The sequence below is a fragment of the Cajanus cajan genome, chromosome 6, assembly GCF_000230855.2.
Source record: "Cajanus cajan strain Asha chromosome 6, NIPB_CcT2T_4, whole genome shotgun sequence".
Taxonomy (NCBI): domain Eukaryota; kingdom Viridiplantae; phylum Streptophyta; class Magnoliopsida; order Fabales; family Fabaceae; genus Cajanus; species Cajanus cajan.
The window spans coordinates 56,214,195-56,234,832 of NC_138522.1; the positions used below are offsets into that span (position 1 = coordinate 56,214,195).

General features: G+C 31.5%; 2 protein-coding genes across 3 annotated transcripts; both read left to right on the forward strand.

The window, feature by feature from the left end:
- The first annotated feature begins 5,270 nt into the window (after window positions 1-5,270).
- Window positions 5,271-11,568, forward strand: HASPIN (Protein kinase superfamily protein). The gene is made up of 14 exons (XM_020357271.3): window positions 5,271-5,501; window positions 5,591-5,683; window positions 5,774-5,864; window positions 6,177-6,751; window positions 7,462-7,585; window positions 7,808-7,917; window positions 8,365-8,476; window positions 8,798-8,890; window positions 8,976-9,037; window positions 9,123-9,253; window positions 9,369-9,439; window positions 9,518-9,570; window positions 10,763-10,829; window positions 11,121-11,568. The coding sequence occupies exons 1-14, from the start codon at window positions 5,365-5,367 to the stop codon at window positions 11,250-11,252; spliced, it is 1,851 nt and encodes a 616-aa protein (XP_020212860.2). The 5' UTR covers window positions 5,271-5,364; the 3' UTR covers window positions 11,253-11,568.
- A 2,327-nt stretch (window positions 11,569-13,895) lies between these two features.
- Window positions 13,896-17,269, forward strand: LOC109798054 (uncharacterized). Of its 2 annotated transcripts, XR_002239763.3 has the most exons (5): window positions 13,896-14,093; window positions 14,184-15,530; window positions 16,111-16,159; window positions 16,260-16,557; window positions 16,919-17,269. XR_002239763.3 is itself a non-coding variant. In XM_020358257.3 (4 exons), exons 1-4 carry the CDS (start codon window positions 13,985-13,987, stop codon window positions 16,393-16,395), a joined length of 1,641 nt encoding a protein of 546 aa, XP_020213846.1. In that variant the 5' UTR covers window positions 13,896-13,984; the 3' UTR covers window positions 16,396-17,269. The 2 variants fall into 2 exon arrangements, 1 of the variants encoding a protein (XP_020213846.1); XM_020358257.3 differs by having other exon boundaries at window positions 16,260-17,269.
- Window positions 17,270-20,638: the final 3,369 nt, after the last annotated feature.

Genomic DNA, 20,638 nt, shown 5'->3' on the forward strand with positions numbered 1-20,638 from the left:
TTAATATATAATTATGTTAAACATTTTAAAAAAGAATTTATCTTACTAAACTCCAAAAATATATTTAAAAACAAGACTCGTGTAGTGTTTTTTCATTTTTGGGCAAAGTTTAAATGAAGTATATAGATGTGCCTTTGTTAGGGTATGAAAAACTTGAAATTGGGTGTAAGGTATTCTTGTGGTAGAAACTTAGGCTTAGTTCGGCCACGGCTTTCTAGATGGTGACCCATGAGGTTTAACAGGAAGAAAAACATTTTCATGATGAATCAAATTAGACATAATTTTAATGTATAACCTTTATTTTAAAAAATAATAACAATAGATACACAAGTTTTAATATCTAGTTTAATGTTAAATAACCTGACTGTGAAGATAGTTATGCAAAATAACATTCTCTAATACGGTCATATATATATATATATATAACAAACCTTTGCTGGCAGTTTGGTATTATTGGTCTATCTCATTTCCAGCACCTGATCCCAGTCCCATGTATACATAACATTTCTGGGACCACCAATTTTGTTTGCGTTAATTAGACCAATTAATTGTGTTCAAATCATGTACATTATCTTAGAAGGGTAGTTAAAGGAATAAAGAATATTTAATATATCATTCAATTAATCTTGTACGTGGAGCTTAGTGGTTAGATGTTATTCGGCTTTTAATTAACTCTGATTAATAAGAATAAACTGGCGTGGGATTATAATAACAATGGCTAGCTAGCATTAGATGAAAAAATGGCTTACATGTATATACTATATAATGTTATCCATTCCATGGTTCTTTTTGTTTCACCTATAAAGAAAAAATAGGAAATAGTCATGTATGCCCGCGAGGGTCTACATGCCTTATCTTTGTAGGACAAATACATTGACGGATACCCCAAGTTGAATTAAATAATGATGTGCATATATATAAATTAACTTATAACTGCTTCCTATATATGCAGAAAAATGGTTACAGGGAAAACCAGAACCTGGTAGGTGGAAGTATTATAGATGCTACAAATTAAAAGGTGGCACCGAAATGGACCAGTTATGTTCTTTTGTACCTTGTGAACTAACTGTAGATATAAATGTTTGGTTGATAGGCTCATTGGGAAGGTCTTAAATTCTTTCACGCTCTGTGGTCCATACTCATTCTATGGTCAAAGGACGAAACCAATCGTTAACCTAAACATCTTTGTCATACCAAGCTTAGCTACAAAGAGTGCACCTATTTATAAAACTTTTTTCTTTCTTTCAATTTTCTGTTATATCAAGGTGAGAAAATTCAGCTTCTAAAACTACTTACAAATTACATATTAACAAAATCTTCACATTGAATGAAGGTAGGAATTCTATATTTTTTTTAAGATATATGAGTTTGTTCTATTAACAACAAAAACCAAATTTTGTTGGTGCGTAAATATACATGAGCCAGCTCTAATACATATATAGTCAATAAGATTTTCGTTGAAGTTAGATATAATATAATTAATAATTGGGTTTGAAAATATTGAACCAGCATATATACTTTGTTTAATTATTTGTGACCTAATAGAAGTCATGTACACACATTAACAGTCTCATGCACGTTGATGCTAAAAGCATATATATATATATATATATATATATATATATATATATATATAGGAGGGAAGCATAAGAAAGGCATGAATTATGAACGGTGTATGGGCAAAAAGCTTAAACCTATTATACATTTATACACCAACCACCAAGGAAACAATCAAAGTGGAGGGTCCGATGAATAAAAGTATGGCATCACTAACTAATTTCATGAGTGCAGTGGGACAACTTTTAGGTCTCACCATTATTGTAACCGCACAAATGACTCAAATAAAACTTGATGAAAGAGATGATACATCAATAAGTTTATTGTAATTAATAATTTTTTTATATTAAATTATAACGATCTAATTGTTAAATTAAATTTTTTTAATATATATATCAAATTTATAAATTTTCAATTTTTTAATGTATAGATCAAATTTATAAATTTTTTAAAGTTAAAAAAAATAATGCTCTATTTCATCAATTAAAATTAATAGATAATTATAAAAATATTTTATATTTTGAATTAATAAAATAGACTTTTAAATAATTTTTAATTTTTAAAAAATTTGTAAACTTAATCTAGATAAACTTATTCTTGAAGTAAGTGAATCTTTCCTCACATATTATACACACATATATATATATATACATATATATATAAAAGAGATTTATTTACTTTAAGAGTAACTCTATCTAAACGTACTTCATCCAATAACCCATTCTATATCAAATTTTAAAGATCTAATTGTTCAATTAAAAGGCTTTAATGCATAAGTTAAGTTTACAATTTTTTAAAAATTTGAAAATTATTTGTTATATCATTTTATTAATTTGAGTTAATATATAAAATAGTTTTATGAATATCCATTGATTGAAAAAAAAAATTAGAATAAAAGATGATAAATCCAGAAATTGATATTACAGAAACTTTTAGACTACTAAATATTGTATATTATAACTTGTAGTATCATATTTTAGACATTTGCTGATGAATATTGATGTCACTTAGATGTAACAAAAACAAAAGGCAAATAGAAGGTTTGATTTATTGATTCTGTTAGTGTAATATGCTAAAGTTCTTAAATTTAAATTTTATTATTATTATTGTAATTAGGGATGACAACGGGGCGGGGCGGGTACGAGTTTGAGTTTTATCATACCCGTCCCCGTCCTCACGAGCCAAACCCATCCCCATCCCTATACTCGTACCCGTTGGGTATGTGATTTTCATTCCTATTCCCGTCGGGTATCGGGTATACCCGTACCCGTCAAAATTTTTATTTTTTATTTTTTTTAAATATAATATTTTTAAATTATTTTTTAATTATATTATAATTATAATTAGGTTATTTCTCTATCTCATATTATAATAAATAATCACACATAAAAAAATATTAAAATTCTTTAATATAATTAAATTGAAAGTGAGTATTAAATTAAAAATTACAACGAGGACGGGTACGGGTACGGTACGGGTACAAGGCGGGTAAGTAGATACCCGTACCCGTACCCATACCCGATTTAATATATCGGATTTTACCCGTACCCGTACCCGGTCAAATCGGATATTCCCCGTCAAAGTCGGGACGGGTTCGGGTATTACCCGCGAGTACAGTATATTTGTCATCCCTAATTGTAATTTTTATGAATAAAAAACAAGGATAAAAGAACTTAAAAGTTCAACGCATAAAACTTGAAATTGAAAACAGAAAAAGTAAATAATACTATTAAAAGTAAAACGTGGGTTCTATACCTTATTTGACAATTTTTTTTTTATTTTGTAACTTTCAAAAAAATTTAATCAATAATAATAAATATGTTAGTGACTCTTCTCATTATTTAAATTGATACTTTTTTATGAATAAAAAATTAAGTGATAAAAAACTTTTAAGTTCAATGCATAAAACTTGAAATTGAAAACAGGAAAAGTAAATAATAAATATAAGACATGGGTTCTAGACTTTGAGAACTTTTTTTAAATAATAGTGAATATGTTACTGACTCTCTTCATTATTTAAAACGATACTTTTTAATTGATTTTTTTAATGATTTGGAACTAATTATTTTGGTAAATAAGTCCTTGGTAATCATCATTAGTTATTGATGTTATCGCCTCTAAGTTTACTGCATGTATATTTATCATCCACCAACAGCCTGAAATTTCTGTACAATAATAGCGAACGTAGAGGGACAAATTGCTTGAAACCGTTAAAACTTTTTCATATAATCACATCAATGGCAGCAAGAAAGTTACGAAATAAATAATCACATAACAAAACTATACGATGATTGATGAACTAATGAAGGAAAGTAGGTTGGGTGGTATAGATAGTACTTTAAATTGAAAAAGATACCGTAACAAATTTGATTTGAAATGTATTAATGCTAAATTTCAAGCAAATTTTGAATTGAATTAGTCATTGCCAATACTTGAAAGCTTTTTTATTTTTTTCTTCTTCCTTTGGTATATATCAAACTGCATAATTATTGTGTACTTAATCGCCTTAGTGATCAAATCATATGAATGATCTGTGCCAAAAAAGATTGGTCTTGAATGGTCTCAATTGCTCCTCTTAGGAAGCTTCATGGCTCGAATTGATATGATGTATCATCCATTTTGTCATGTGTTGGGAAATTATTCCACAAAAAATGAGGCCAAGCATGTCAATGTCCACACGGATGCATATATAGGTCACTCTAATCAAGCACATTATGGGGTTAAAGAAACTTTATTTAAAGTACCTGCTATATATATGGTAGGTGCATAGTATCTAATAAATTGACCCAATGAAATTATGCATATTTGTCATGATTCATCATAATTCAACCTTCAACCCGGATTCCACATAGCTTTGTGAAATGCAGTTCATTGATAGTGGCGCGTGAGAGGGACAGAAAAGACATGTTCATGCTTGCGTTTGATGCGCATTCAATGGCAGCTTAAGTATCATCCAGGGTGATGAGAATGAAAGCCCAAAACCAATTCATAACTTAGACCTAAGTATTTTGATCGGGCTGAATCCCCAGGCCCAATAATTGGACTTAGTGGAAAATTATCTCTTATTTCTAATTACCTCAAAAGAATATTTTTACGGTACTCACCATAATTGTGAAGTACCGTATAGCCGTCTAATTATTTATTTATTTATTGTAATTACTTGTTTTATTTTTATTTTTATTTAATATTTTTAATAATTTATTTTTATAAATTTTTTTATATTTTTATATTTTTTAAATTTTATCTTAATATAACATCTATTATAATTAAATAATTTAATATTAATATTTTGTTATTACATTTTACTTTTTCTTTAGTGTTAATTTTTTAAATTTATAATATAAATTAGTTTTTTAATTGTATTATTTATTTATTTTTCTTATTTTAATATTTTTATAATATTATTATATTTTTTGTTTTTAATTTTTTAATTCTCACGTATAAATAAAATTTATTATGAAAATTGATTTTTTAATTATTTTTTTTGAATTAATATTTTTTTATTATTATAAATTTTTAATCTAAAATTTATATTATTTTAAATTTATTTATTCAAATAACGTACTAAAACCCTTCAATTTCCTTATCTTAATCCTAGTCCATCCAGGCTAGTCATAGTGATATTGAGTTTGACCATTTAGCGAAAGCATATGAATATTATTTTTTTAAAAAAATAATTATTTAAAATAAATTAAAGTAAAATAGATTTGTTGTACTGGGCTCCCGCCAGGTTGCGTTTTTAAAATGTGACGAGAATCAGTATTTGATGCGACGGAGAAAGAAGGAAGTGAAGCAGAAAGCATAAGCATGAAGACGAGTAGCAGCAACTCCAACGCACCCGTTGATCTATGGTCAGAAATCCTGGCCGCTGAAACCCCACGCCCCCAACAAATCGGCGTCGTTTACAGCCGGAGAAACCCAAACCCTCGCAACCATCCCAACCAGTACCTCCATTCTTATACTATTTCTTTTTTCTTCCCATTTTCTTATTTCTTTCACTCTAACTCATTTCCTTTTTGATTGATTTTTCCAGACAACCTTCAGACCCTGCTCTTCCTTGTTCCACTCGGGTCAGTTTGGCCGATCCTAACAAGCGAGTCAGTTGGAATCGTTCCCTCTCCACCAGGTTTCTATTCTGTTCAATTCAATTAGTTGCTTTCAAATTATCATTTGCGCTTTTATTTCATTTTCGATTTTCGATTAATCCTTTTCACAGAGGGAGGACAAGTATAGCCGTTGGTGCTTGCATGGTTTATCAGCCTGGGTTAAAGAAGGACAAAAGGAAACCAAAACCCGCTCTTCCCAAAGTATGCTATCTTTTCTACTGGAATTCAGCCTCATTTGATACATATTTATATACAAGAGGAGATAATATTTACAGGTCCTATGTTCCAATCCTGTTGCATTCATTGTGATTCATGCGGATGTAAAAAAAATTCTATTGAGAAGAAGTAGAAAGTAAAATAAAGTTTTCCTAATATATTAAAATCGACTAACACACTTCAACATTTACAATAAGCTTTTTTATTTAACCTTTTTTTAAAAGTTTATTTTAAATCATGAGAGAAACTTAATTTGTTTTCTTTTTTCGTTATGCAAAACTTGTATGGTATGTACAGGGAAAGCTTGTGCAACCTCCAAACTTTGAGAAGGAGAGGTTATACTTTCAAGAGGTTGATGCTTTTGAGTTGTTGGAGGAAAGTCCCTCACCCAAGAAAGTTGGGACATGGATCACAGGAAATATGACAGAAGAGGGACCAATACCAGCTATAAGCTCCAGATTAGAAAAATGGTTACACTCTAGAAGGTTAAATCCTATCTGTGGTTCCTCTAGCACACTGTCCAAGATACTGGAGGCCCCATCCACACGTATGGAAACTATTTGTGATCTTGATCTCAATGCTTCTGAATTGAGAACATTGGAACGAACGGAGGGAAGCAATTCACTATTACATTCCGCCCAAACTGGTGACAAGAAAAGTTTTATTGAGAATGACCTTCATTTGCAAACAAATGATAGGATGCTGGCGGCTCAAAGTGGTGAAGGGTGTGAAGATATTGAAGCTGCTGTCAAGAAGCTCTCTCTGGTATCAACGTTGTCTTCAATAGATGATGACCACATTAGTCCATTTTCTGCTCTATTATCGATTTGTGGACAGTCTGCACCTTCAGCGTTTCAAGATGTTTTCTCTAGGTATTGGATTGTGCCTTATTTTCTAGCAACATGCTATCTTGGTTTATTAGTGAGTACTGACAAAGGTTGGCATAAGTGTGTGCTTGTGGTTTTTGAAATAAATTTAATTTCTCGTTGCATCTATGTATAATATAATTTGTTGTTTGAGAGGCGCTGTTTCTACTTCCTATGCTACCTAGTGCTTACCTACGTAGTTGTGTTAAAGGCTTTTGGTTTGGGTGTTATTTTTAGTTTGCAAGCCAACTAACATTGGATTGTGATGTTAAGAACTCAATTTGATGTTAACTAGTTATGTTTTTTCTTTCCTCTATATGCATTACAGTTTTGTAATCTCACGCTGGCTGTTAAACGGGAAATAGATAATGTTTTATTCTTCAAGATCACAAGGGACTTCTGTTATACATTTGAATTTGTTTATTTTTCCTGATAGTGGTTTGTGCTAGAGATGATGTAAGGTTCATGGCGTGAGGTTAAAAATTAACTTTTTTTGGGGCTTAATTTCCCTTCTCTAATTCGAAAGTTCAAGGTCATAGAAATCATGTAAAGGAAGCTCACATCTAGTATACAAGAACTACCTCATTCTTTTTTAATTCAGAAGTGTCTTTGCTGTAACGAATAATGCAGCAATGACATTTTGATTTTTCAAGCGATATTTGAATTATGATTCGGTGTCGTTGGGTTCATAGGAATGCAATTTTTCTTTTTTCCAGTGTCTCAGATACTATTGTGAAAGTTGGTGAAGGAACATTTGGAGAAGCTTTCAAGGTTAATAATTATGTCTGCAAAATAGTTCCTTTTGATGGGGACTTCAGAGTGAACGGTGAAGTCCAAAAGGTAACAGTCGCATTTATATTGTATTGTAATATATATATATATATACTATTATTTTTGTTTCCAATAGTTATTTTTCAAAGTAACTATGTTTTCCCAGCTACGATCAGAATATTTGATGAACATGTTGATAACAAGCCTTCTTAAATTTAATTGAATTGAGTGGGATGCTGCGTCACGGACAAAAAGATTGTTAAGTTAATGAATTATTGGTTTTGTGTACAGACATCCGAAGAGCTGCTTGAGGAGGTGCTTCTTTGCAAAACTCTCAACCAATTGAGAGGAAAAGATGGAGATTCTGATAATTTATGCAGCGCATTCATAGATTGCGTAGAGTGAGTATCTGACTTAAATAATTGTAAGGTGCTGGTCACATTTTCCCAGGGAACAAAGTTTTGATTACCTTTCGCTAGGTCTTGAGGTTTTAAATTGTAGTCGCGGTTTTATCATATTGGTTAATATTGTGGGATATTGCAGAGATGTGGCCGAAACTGCGGTCGTAGACGCCTTAGAAATATTGACTTTGTGTTTGTGGCCGCAATCGTAGTTGCTGACTGTTTTTTGAAACATTAGTGCTGGCCATAGTTTTTGAGTTTGGTGCCTATGGTGTTGTACTTTTGACCTTTGTGGCTTGGTAGAAAGTAGAAACACAGATGATTAGTAGGGTCATTGGCTTGCCATCAGGCCTGGATTTCGAAAACTATTTCTGTATTTAAATTTCTACTTATTTTGCGGCTAAGTATTAGTGTCTCATCTATCTATTGTCATGTCTTCTGTGATAGATTTAGAGTATGTCAGGGCTCTTATGATGCGGCACTAATTCGAGCATGGGAAGATTGGGATCTTAAGCATGGCTCAGAGAATGATCATCCAAAAGAGTTCCCAGATAAACAGGTTTCCTCTTTTAACTTCATTATTGACGAACTTACGTGTATTTCTATTCTGAATTAAATTTTACAATGTTACTTCCAATGATATATTGCTGCCAACATAAAATGATGGGGATTGATTATGAAGCTACTATCCTCTTTCGTCAAACCAACATTTGCTAATTTTGTTTAAAAAAAGGTTTAAAGAGCAGATTGGAGAGAATAGATAAGCGAGGAATGACGATATACTCCCTTTTTCATCAAATGAGCAATCCATACTTTCATACATCAAGCATGACTGTATCTCCCAAACAAGAATTATATACTAACATATAATTACATTTAGTGTTACGTGGTGTTCGTACAACAACATGGTGGCAAGGATCTTGAAAGTTTTGCCCTCCTGAATTTTGACGAGGCAAGGACTTTACTGGTCCAGGTATGTTATACTTGTTATGATTGCACCTGCTGAGTGCTTGAAGCTTGACAAAGTATTAATTTTTAGGTTAATCTCTGTCATACAGGTTACGGCTGGGCTTGCTGTGGCTGAGTCTGCTTATGAATTCGAACATCGAGATCTTCACTGGTGGGTTATCATGCAGTGGTGTTATATATGCTCATTTGGTCATTTATTTGCACGATTACTAACTTATGAATATCCAATTGCTCAGGGGAAATATACTTATCGGACGAAGTGATTCTGAAACGTTGCAGTTCACTCTTGATGGCAAGAATATGTTAGTCAAAACGTATGGTTTAATAATATCAATAATTGACTTCACTTTATCTAGAATAAACACAGGTGAGCACTTGAAGTTTTGCCTTTGATATGATATCGGATTTATGGATCAAAACAAAAAAATGACATCAGATTTAAAATTTGTCACGTGTTATGATTAACTGTCTTATTCTCCCAGGTGATAGAATACTGTATTTAGATCTTTCTTCTGATCCTGACCTATTTAAAGGACCAAAAGGGGACAAACAGGTAAAGAGTGCTTCTTTAGAGTCACAAGTTCTGTTGGTTCTATCTGATTAAACTAATGAGTCTAAGTAATGCATGCAGTCAGAAACATACCGGAGGATGAAGGAGGTGGCTGAAGATTGGTGGGAAGGAAGGTATAATTTTCATACCTTTCTTTTTATTATTTAGGCAAAAATATACTTTTCGTCACTTCTATTATTTATTAGTGTCAATTTAGTTCTACTTTAATTAATTAAATCAATTTAGTCTCACATCTTTACAATATATCTCAATATATGACCTTCCGTTTCTTCCGTTTAAATATTTAACAGATGTGACGTGTATCATGCCACGTGTCATGCTATCATGTAACGTGACATGACATCATGACATGTGTTATGTCATTATGTCATGTGTCATGACACGTGTCAGATCTGTTAAATATTTAAACGAAAAAAATAGAAGGTCAAATATTGAGATACATTTTAAAGATGTGGGACTAAATTGATTCAATTAATTAAAGTGGGACTAAATTGACACTAATAAATAATATAAGAGACGAAAAATATATTTTTGCCTATTATTTATTACAGCCAATTTCACTCAACTTGGAAATCGAGAACTTGAATGCTTGATTATGAGTTTCATATGGTGTTTAATATTATTTATACTTGAATACTGGGCAAGAGGTTCGAATCACTTGTCCCGCCACTCCCCTTGTCTCTCTAATTAAGTGACACCACACTAAAATATCGTTCCTTCAAAGTATTATGTCTTAGGTTATTTATTTATTTTTTTATGAGATGTCATGTTTTTAATTATAGAAACAGGAAAAAGGATGGGCAAAATGACTGATGCTTTGATTCCCTGGTTAATTAACTAGGCCCCAACAAGAAGGAAATAGAGGGAGTATTTACTATTTACTATGTACTTCACATGTAATAATCACTAAGGGATGAGTTAAAACTTGTCTTCTGGGTTCTTGCTAACATGGAACATGGGTCTTAAATGGGTGATTATGCGTAAAATGCCTCTTTCTTGTACTTTGGGCAAAAGTATACGAACGCAATTCTTATCCCTCTTAAGTCTGCCTTGTAGCCCATCAATCTCCCTCCTTTGCCAGTCTACGTATATGGAAATTAATTGTGTAACACAATTCTTAATGATTATCAATCGAGTCATGTATAGTTTCACATTTCCACGCCAGTGTGGTAATTTGATTGTGTTATAAGATTTGGCTGTTGGCACACTCTAGATAATAGTCGCGACGGTATATTAGTTCCAATCTTCTTTGTTTTTATTGCATTTTCTAGACACTGAATCCTTGTTGCCTTTTCAAATGTACAGTTATCCCAAGACAAACGTATTATGGTTGATCTACTTGGTAGACATACTCCTTATAAAGAAATCATTTGTAAGTCTTCTCTCTAGTTTCTCCAAGACAGCAACCATGTACCAGTTTTGCTTATTTTTCTCATATGGATAATGATTTTTGTAGAATTTCAATTTGTAGTTTTAGATGTAACTTTCCAAATCTTGCTCTGATACTTCGATATCATACCACTGAATTACTCCATATAACCTTTGGTGTGTGTTATGGTTATAAGAGTTAAACAGCATTTATTTTGATTAGGCATATACTCTTGTCTTAAATGAATTGAACAAAGTCAACAGCAAAATATATAATGAACTATTGTTATTGCAGGAACGTACTACAAAGCACGAGAGAGATCTACGCTCCTTGAAGAAGCGTCTTGACAAGTATGATTCGGCCAAGGAAGCAATTCTTGATCCCTTCTTCACTGATTTGTTCCTTGAGTCTGACCCAAAGGCTTAACAAGCTAAAGCTCCTTTTCTCACCTTCCATGGCTTTTTGTCAAAACTTAACTTTCTTGCATCCTTGGAGGCAGCTTACTCCATTGTTCAACGTGATCCGTACAAGGGGAATTTTGTTTTTGCCTAGTTAAAATATTAGTGTGTAGATCAAAATGTGATAACTTGAATATACGGGTTCAAACTTCTACAGCAATGCATGTTGTGAGAGTTTCTTCTGTAAATGTTACAGCATATGGTACTGGTATATTTTTCCGAGTGAATGTTATCACATTTTAATTTTAATGTTTTCACTTGACAACAACCTAAGTCCTGCAATATGTATTTCCCTAGGGAGAGGTTTTTTTTTTCTTTATCAGCAGAAATTAGAATGTCTCTGAAAGAATTTGAATTTAGAATTATATGTACTACTCTAACCTTCAACACTACTCTAACTTTCACCAGTAGGCTGATCAGTGTTTTTTGAAAAGGGTTAATCTACTAAGCAAATGTTTGGATTGTGCGATATATGGGTAGCAAAATTTAGTCTACTTAAAAGAAAAACGACAAAATTTAGCTTACTTGAGGAAAAAAAAAAGTAAAATTAAAAGATTTCAACGTTACAAGGAATTTAAATTTATAGGGTATTATTTGTATTATTGCAGTTTCAATCCTAACTTCAACGTTAAGGAACATTGCATCTCATTTTTTCCCCTTATGGTTATCGTGTTAGCTTTGTCTAAAAATAATTTTCGTCGAACAATTTGATTCCGTTTTACCGTCGAACACATGAATCACACGATTCTAACCTAATAGTATTTTTTTTCCAAGGATTTTGAGAAGTGAAAATTGAATAAAAATAAAAGTACTACACGCAATATTTTTTAAATATATTAAGGACATTCAATGTTTTTCGTATAAAATTGAAATCATTACTAAAAATATTAATCAGCATGATTTCAAATTATTGAACCAAAAGAGGTTACACAGTATGGCTGTAAGCTTTGTATGCCGAAACTTGCATGATATTTTCGCCCTTACGTGTTAGAACAATTGGATATCCCGTAATATCCGCAATCTCTTATAGCAGACAATACTTTTTCAACTGCATTACCCCCAAATTTTAGCTCTTTGTTTCTTGACTATGGGAGGGAGCTACTTAATCCTCCAATATCTATAAGAGTGGGAAAAATGTTGTCCAATTAGTTTTTCCCTGTTTTTATCTTATTTTATGAAGACACAACAAACAACTTTATAAACCCATTTTCCTAGTAGACGGATTGTCTTGTTCCTACTTTGTGGTTTTGAGATTGAGAATGGTTATGGACCCTTTTGTGCAATGCATCACCCCTATCACTTTCTCTTAACTTTCGGCTAGAGACCTAGTCAGACACTAGTCCTTGTTAAGCCAAAGCAGGCAGAATAGATTATTCCACATGGGTAGTGATTTTATTTTAGGCCAAAACCTTTTCTCAATCTTTTTGCCTAAACTACATATGGCTAACATACACCCAATAATCGAGGTAGAATATTTTAGTCTACCCTGCCTAAAAACTTATACTCAATTTCGCCCATGACTTTTGGACCTAAGAGAAAAGTATCCATGACTTTCTTATACCTTTATTTAGCGTCAACATATTACTATTGGTAGTGGTTTTTGCTGAGACAATGTTACTTTTTTCTTTTGTAAATCTTTAATACCATTAACTCAACTTTAGATCCTTGGTAGATACTATATATATATATATATGAACTTAGTAGTTACTTCAAACCGACGCTAGTGCACATGGTCTGATCCCTTATCTCAGGTCAAATTTTCCGTGGTCTTTAAAAATTTGAAAAGCTTTTTTATTTTTATTTTAAAAAATTAAATAAGAAAAATAACCGTACAAAACTATGTATTATTTATAATTATATGAGATGAATAATTAAAAAGTAAAATTTATGATTTTATAAAAAAAAATTAAATCAAAACATTTTAATCGTATATAACTTCAAAGTTTAAATGATAGAATAAGACGGGTGAAGTAACATTTAGTAACACATACCTTACTTTTGTCGATATGCGTGCTTTATTCAACACCTACCCATCAGCCAGTAATCATCAAGACCCAGTCAGGAATCCAACGGCTCATTGTGTGTTTGGAACGGCGAGTTTGACTGGAAGGAGAAAATAATAGCTTCTCTTTAAATTGTTACTTGCACGTGGAGAGAGACAAAGAAATTGAGTTTCAAAATTAAAATCAAACACACACTCAGTCATTATACGTGCATAAAATAGTTTATAAATGTTTTTTTAACCAAAAAACTAAGACTAACAACACTAATAAAATCGAAAATAATTAATATTAGACACTTTTAAAATTAAAAAATAAAAATTAAATTGAGTAGTAATTGAAATAAAAAGAGAGTCCAATAAGCAGATAAGCAAAAGGCTGATGTCTGTGCTTAACAGAGAAACAGGTCATGTTGCTTGCATACACATAATAAGGGCTTTTGGAAAGATAAAGAAGCAATTTATAGAAGGACAAAAAAAAAAAGCATGTTTCTTCGTACTTGTGATGAGACCTAAATATTTCCCTACCCAATGATCCTTCGTGACAAAGTAACATATTTTAATTATTTTTAAAAATCATTATTACAACTTGGTCGTTTTCTTTTGTTGAAACTTTTCACTCCTCACCTTTATGGTCAGTATCTTCAACACCTTCCCTGGTCAGGGGCTTTTAGTCGTTTTTTTTTTGTTTTTAAACCCAAATGAAGCACACCAACATTCCAATTACATTGCAAATCCAATCTTTCATAATGACCAAGGAAACTTCTCTGTGCCTCTTGTTCCTCTCTTTTCTCATTATCTCCTCTTCAGGTCAGTAACTAAAGTCACTAGTTAACACTTGTTTGCTTTTGTTTCTGAATCTGCAACACTTAACTGGGATCCATCCTTTACACTTTGCAGGGACTAAATCCTCATCATCTGATGGAACCACATTCCTCCACAAAACCAAGATCTCCAATTCTCAGATTCGCTTCTCTGTAACAGATTACAAGGTTTTGAACACTCTTACCAACACCAACCTGTCGGTTGATTTCTTCTTGAATGAAAGCCTTGTTGAAAATTTTGTTGCTTCAAAATCATCTGTTGTTGCATGGCTCGAAGCTCATCTTATAAACATTCTTCCACAATTAGACATCAGAAGCATCATTGTTAGTTTTGGCAGTGAGCGTTTGGGCCAAGATGAGATGCCTTCACTCACACCTGTTCTGAAATCAATTCATTCGTTTCTCAGCAAGCTTCCAATTAGAAGGGAAATAAAACTCTCAGTGGCGTTTCCACTTTCATTCATAGAGAATTTGAATGCATCACATGAAAATGATCTCCTTAGGATTGTTTTGTTTATGAAGAAAATAGATTCATTTATCATGATAGAAGACAACATCGAAGAGGGATTGAGCATTGTTCAGTCTGTTATTGAGAGAGCCACCCTTGCTGCTTATATTCTCCCTTGCAAAGATGTTCCTGTGGTTCTTACAATCAAGAGCCAAGATGTTCCAAGTTCAATGGAATTATCTCAATTTAGTGAGGCAGTGTCAAAATATCTTGAAGCAGGATCCCATTTCACAAAAAGGATAGTTGCATTGTATGCACAAGTACACACAACCAAAGATTTTGTAGTGAGAGAGCTCATATGGGAAGAGGGAGAAGAGATATTTCCTTTGTCCCTTGGAGAAAATCCAAGCAAGGTCCACATGAGAAGAACCCTACAAGACACACCCAACTCACCTACCACTGTTTTCCCCACAAATCCAACCCCACCTACACCAGTAATCACACCTCCAGATACACCAACCATCATCACAGTTCCTTCCACCAATCCTGTCACAGTTTCCCCCACCAATCCAGGTTCAACACCTATCACAGTTCCTTCTACCACACCAGTTGCTCCCTTAGCCCCTACCAATCCGGTTACCAACCCTGTGACTTCTTATCCACCTCCGTCATCTGGAAGTGTTCCTGTCACAAGTTCCATTCCTCCTCCTTCTCCAAACACAAATGTTCAAACAGGGCAGAGTTGGTGTGTGGCAAAGACTGGAGTTCCAGAAGCTTCTCTTCAATCAGCACTGGACTATGCATGTGGAATGCCAAGTGTAGATTGTTCACAAATACAGCAAGGTGCGAGTTGTTATAATCCAAATTCTTTACAAAACCATGCTTCTTTTGCCTTTAACAGCTACTACCAAAAGAATCCTGCGCCAACAAGCTGTGACTTTGGAGGCACTGCTAACATAGTTAACACCAATCCAAGTAAGCTCTCAGTAGTTTAATGTCCCAATTTTATTTTATTATATGAAGTTTGATTTATACATGAATAAACGATTAATTTCATCTCCCAAGTATTACCCTCTCTTAAGCAGTCCTTAAATAAAATTATATAAATAATATATCAAGTATTGAATATCTATCAATTTAGTTCTGAAGTTGATGTTGTTAATAAAGTTCAGGAACCAATTTGAAGGTTTTTTCTTAATATTTTGTGGACTAGTTACCATGATTTATAATACTTGAAAGTTTACTTATATAGTTTTTTAACTTTAAGGACCATTTAAGAGAGAGGACAATACTCCAAGAATGAAATTGATGGTTTGTTAATTTATATATATTGGTCTGAAACTTCTTTACAACAAACATTCAATAAGAATTTGCTTCATGGCAGTCAAATCTCATCTGATGTTTTATAAATTGTATGTAAATTATTTGGTTAACATGTCTGTGTAAAGATGTTTTATACTAAACTTGTATATAAATTAAACTTTATGCTTTCACAAAATTGAAAACCATTATATTTAGTTAGGCATACTAAAAAGCTCTTTTTAATTGTAACTAGGCTCGGGTTCTTGCGTTTTCCCATCATCTTCAGGAGCAGGCACATCCGGGTAAGTGATATAACATGGTTTTCATTGCTGCAACAAGTCGTTGGTATCACTAAGCCTTCAGGATACTAATCATGGTTCTGTACGATACCATCTTTTGCAGCTCTAGTAGTCCACCTTCAGTTTTAGGGTCCCAAAGCCCTTCTAATATAGATACCTCGTATTCAGCTGGTCTGAGACCTTTCCTTGGCTGCACGGTACTAATGATATCGTTAGTCACTGTTAGACTCACTATGTAAGTCTTCCACAAGAATCAACGGTAAAGATCAATACACTTCGCTTTGGAATTAGTTGTGTTGTAATACTACAAGCAGCCTACAGCTCTACAAGTGCAGAATCAGAATGATAGAAGAATGAATATAAGAAGAGAATTACGTGATGATCACAGGTTATATGGTCAGGTACAAAGTAGTATGTAGTTCAGTGTGCATTGGTCTGAGTTTGTGTTGGAATTATTCATTTGCATATAAATGGGGGGTTTGCTATTTTGCAAAATAATTCACGTGGATATATAGAGTGAGTCCAGGTTAGCTAACTCACAGATGGTCAAGGAAACAATTTCGAATCATGTAAGAGCATATTTGAATACAAACTTAGAAGCGCTTTTGAAAATTTTTCTATTAAATAAGATTTTTGTTAATAGAAAAGTTCTCAGAAATGCTTTTAAAATTGTATGAAAACAGACTCAAGTCTAATAAAGAAGTGTCATGTTCAGTATAATCATATGTAAAGCTATAATTGTGATATTGGTAAATTGTGAAGGTTTATTGGGAACCACTCCAAAGGCACTACTATAGATCATCATAGCGGAATTCTCATCATCATTTGTCATCGAGCATGGATGCTTTTAGTGGATTTGAATCATGATACTGAGTTACTCACCAGCATGTTTTTCACTGTCCATATCAAAAGCTCTTATTCAACATGTTCCTATTTGTTAGCTAATGTTTTTTTCTTTCCAAAGTTATTTATTAGGAAATGTTGTTCGTGCATTATCCAGACAAATAACTGCCATTGCGGCTCAATCCCCTTTCCTTATTTATATCAAAGAATGAGGAATGTTGGCGACATTTCTCCATCACTCCTTGGTTGAAATTTATTAGAAATATCAAATTTCGTGTCTTAGATCTCATTTAATGAGTTTCTTTTCTGATTTAATGGTAACACTTGTCAAAATTTATGATTTTAAAGTCAATAGTAATAGCAAGAGTGCATTAGAGAATGCTTCAATAGTATTTCTCTACCATACAATATACTTCTCTTCAAATGAACTCCCTTTAAGGACTACAATCATAAATGTGATGTAGAATTAATTATTAATTAACAATGAATTATTAATTAACATTGAGTTTTATTTTATTTAAAGAATTTCCATTTTGAAATTGTCTTTTAATTTTGAAATATTGTTGTTAATTCATATTTAGGAATTGTTGACTCTATTTATAATAATTTTTTTTCCATGCAAGAGTACTTTTTTTTTATTTTTTTTTTTATTATTTTTTTTTTTTACTGCGGTACATAATGAGAGTACATGTATGTGGTTAGTCATGAATACCAGGTCAAAAACAGAGTTGATAAATGGCTCATGATAAACACACCTCCACTCTCTTATAAGCACACCCCCTTTTAAAAAAAATATATATAAAATGTCTAAATTACCCTTAAAAAAAAATTCTTAAATTTACACCCCTCCTTCCTCGCACCCCTTCTTCCTCGCACCCCCTTCCCCGCAAGCAGAACGGGCCGTACTGCAAGCAGAACGGGCCGTACTGCAAGCAGAACGGGCCGTACTGCAAGCAGAACGGCCCGTACTTCTTTCAATACGGCCCGTTCTGTTTTCAGTGCTGGCCGTTCTGCAGCAAAACGGGCCGTACTGTTTTCAGTACGTCCCGTTCTGCAAGCAGTACGTCTCGTTCTTCAATCAGTACGGCCCGTTCTGCAAGCAGTACAGGCCGTTCTGCTTGCAGCAAGGGCCGTTCTGCTTGCAGCAAGGCCGTTCTGGGGCCGTTCTGTTGCAGTACAGGCCACCGCGTCACTTTTAAAATGGCTACCTTATGACTGATTTTAAAACCCCGATTTTAAAAGTTATTTTTGTACTAATCTTTCTTTTCATAGAACAAGTAAGAGTCTTTCTCATAGAAAATCACTTGCCGACATTGCGCACCCCTCTTCTTTCTCTTTCTGGCACTCCTCTTCTTCTTCTTCTTACTGTTACGAAAAGTTCTTTCCGGAATTATATAAAAATGTTCCGGAAAATACTTTCCATAATATTAAATTCTTATTCCGGAAAGTATTTTCCGGAAATATTTTGTTATATAATTCCTGAAAGTATTTTCCATAATATTAAAGTTACTATTACGGAAAGTTCTTTCCGGAATTATATGAACAATAATTTCTATTCCGAAAAGTACTTTCCGGAATGCTAATGACTGTAAAAGTACTTTTCGAAATGCTATGACTGTAAAAGAACCTTTCTTATGCTGATTATGGTGAGACTAGTCCTTTTTTTCTATTCAGAATGACTGTAAAAGTATATTGCTTAATAACATTGAGCGGAAAGAGGCTTTGGGAAGAAGAGGGGTGTGAAATGTGGGGTGCGGGGAAGGAGGGTGGGGGAAGGGAGGTGTAAATTTAAGAATTTCATTTTTTTTAAAGGGTAATTTAGATATTTTATATATATTTTTTTAAAAAAGGGGTGTGTTTATATGAGAGTGGAGGTGTGTTTATCACCAGCCTTGATAAATTAGGCCGTGTGATTCAAGTTTATCGGGTTAGAGTATAAAATCAGGTTGGACCGAATTTTTTTGGGCTTCTTAATTTGATAGGTCTATTTTATCAACCCAACAACATAAATCAATCCTAATTAAAAATGAAAAGAAACTTAAACATGTTTAATATACAAAATTTTAAGAAATTAATATTTTAACATATATAATATACAAGATAAATGTTTATTTTATATTTTTTATAATTGGAATAAATAAATACCAGAATGAGAACAATAATTATAAGTCAAATTAAATGTTAAAATTAAAATACACAATGGATGACAAGAATAAACTGAAATGTATAATAAATTATGTGATGAATTACATCTCAATTTCTTGCATAGAAATAGCGGAATAACATTATATTTGCTCAAGCAATAAATAAAAGGTGATTTATTAAATGGATATTAAATATACATATCACGTTGGATTATCTAAAACAGATTTTTCTTAAAAATGGCTTACAAATTGTATTTAGATAAAGATTTAATTTTTTTTCTAAAACCTTGCCACATATCTAGGCTACGTACAATCAAATGAGGAAAAACTCTTGTTTTTTAAAAAATTAAATATTTATTATAAATTTATGGTGATTAAGCTGGACATACAAATAACCATTATTATTTAAATATTTTGATTATCAGAGGGAGAATATAATAAAGTTAGCATAAAAAAGAAAAAGAATATTTGAATATATAAATTATATTTAAAATTTGTATAAATAGATATTTTTAAATGTATAAATTATATTTTAAATTTATGATAAATATTTTATATTACAGCACAATATTATTTTTTATTTATTGATAATTTATTTTAAAAATATTAAAATTTAATTCATAAATATTTATGTAAATGAAAATTAAATTAGATAAGAAATTTTTAATAAATTTCAAAAACTCATTTGTTGAAAAAAAAAAAACTCTTAAAAATAATCTCGTGCAAGATAGTAGTTTATGTTTAATACATAGAAATTAATTGATTAATAATTTATTTTAAAATATTAAATTTAATACATAAATAATTATGATAAATATAAACTTAAATTAGATAAAAACAATTTTTTTAAAAAAATTATTTCATTAAAAAAAACTTCTAAAAATACTATTATACAATATAGAGGTCCATATTTAATATATAAGGATTAATTTCTCTTTAATACATGCTTTTTTTTTAATATAAAGATATTTTTTTGGTTACAATTAATATAGATATATAAATATATAATACAATATCTATAAGGAAATTCAATAAAACACGATAAAAAATATTTGAGTAATGAATAATAATATATTAAAATTAATATTAAAACTAAAACTAACCCCTGTATATTAAAAAAAAATTACTATTTTGCGAAAAAAAAACATTTTTAATGACTTTTCATCAATGGTAAAGTTTATAAAGATTTTTAACTTCTTATAAAATATAATTATTTATGAATTAAATTTTATAATTTAAAATAAATTATTAATAAATAAAATATTTTTGTACTATTATAATAATTATTTATCATAAATCTAAAATATAATTTATACATTAAAATATTATATATATATATATTATAAATTTTAATTATATATAATGAATATGTTACATATGCTAAAATACTAATTAATAATAATAAAAAACATATGACAAATTATATAACAAAATAATGAATAAAAAATAATAACAATAAATGAAAATAGATGTTAAATTAAAATTCCAAAGAATA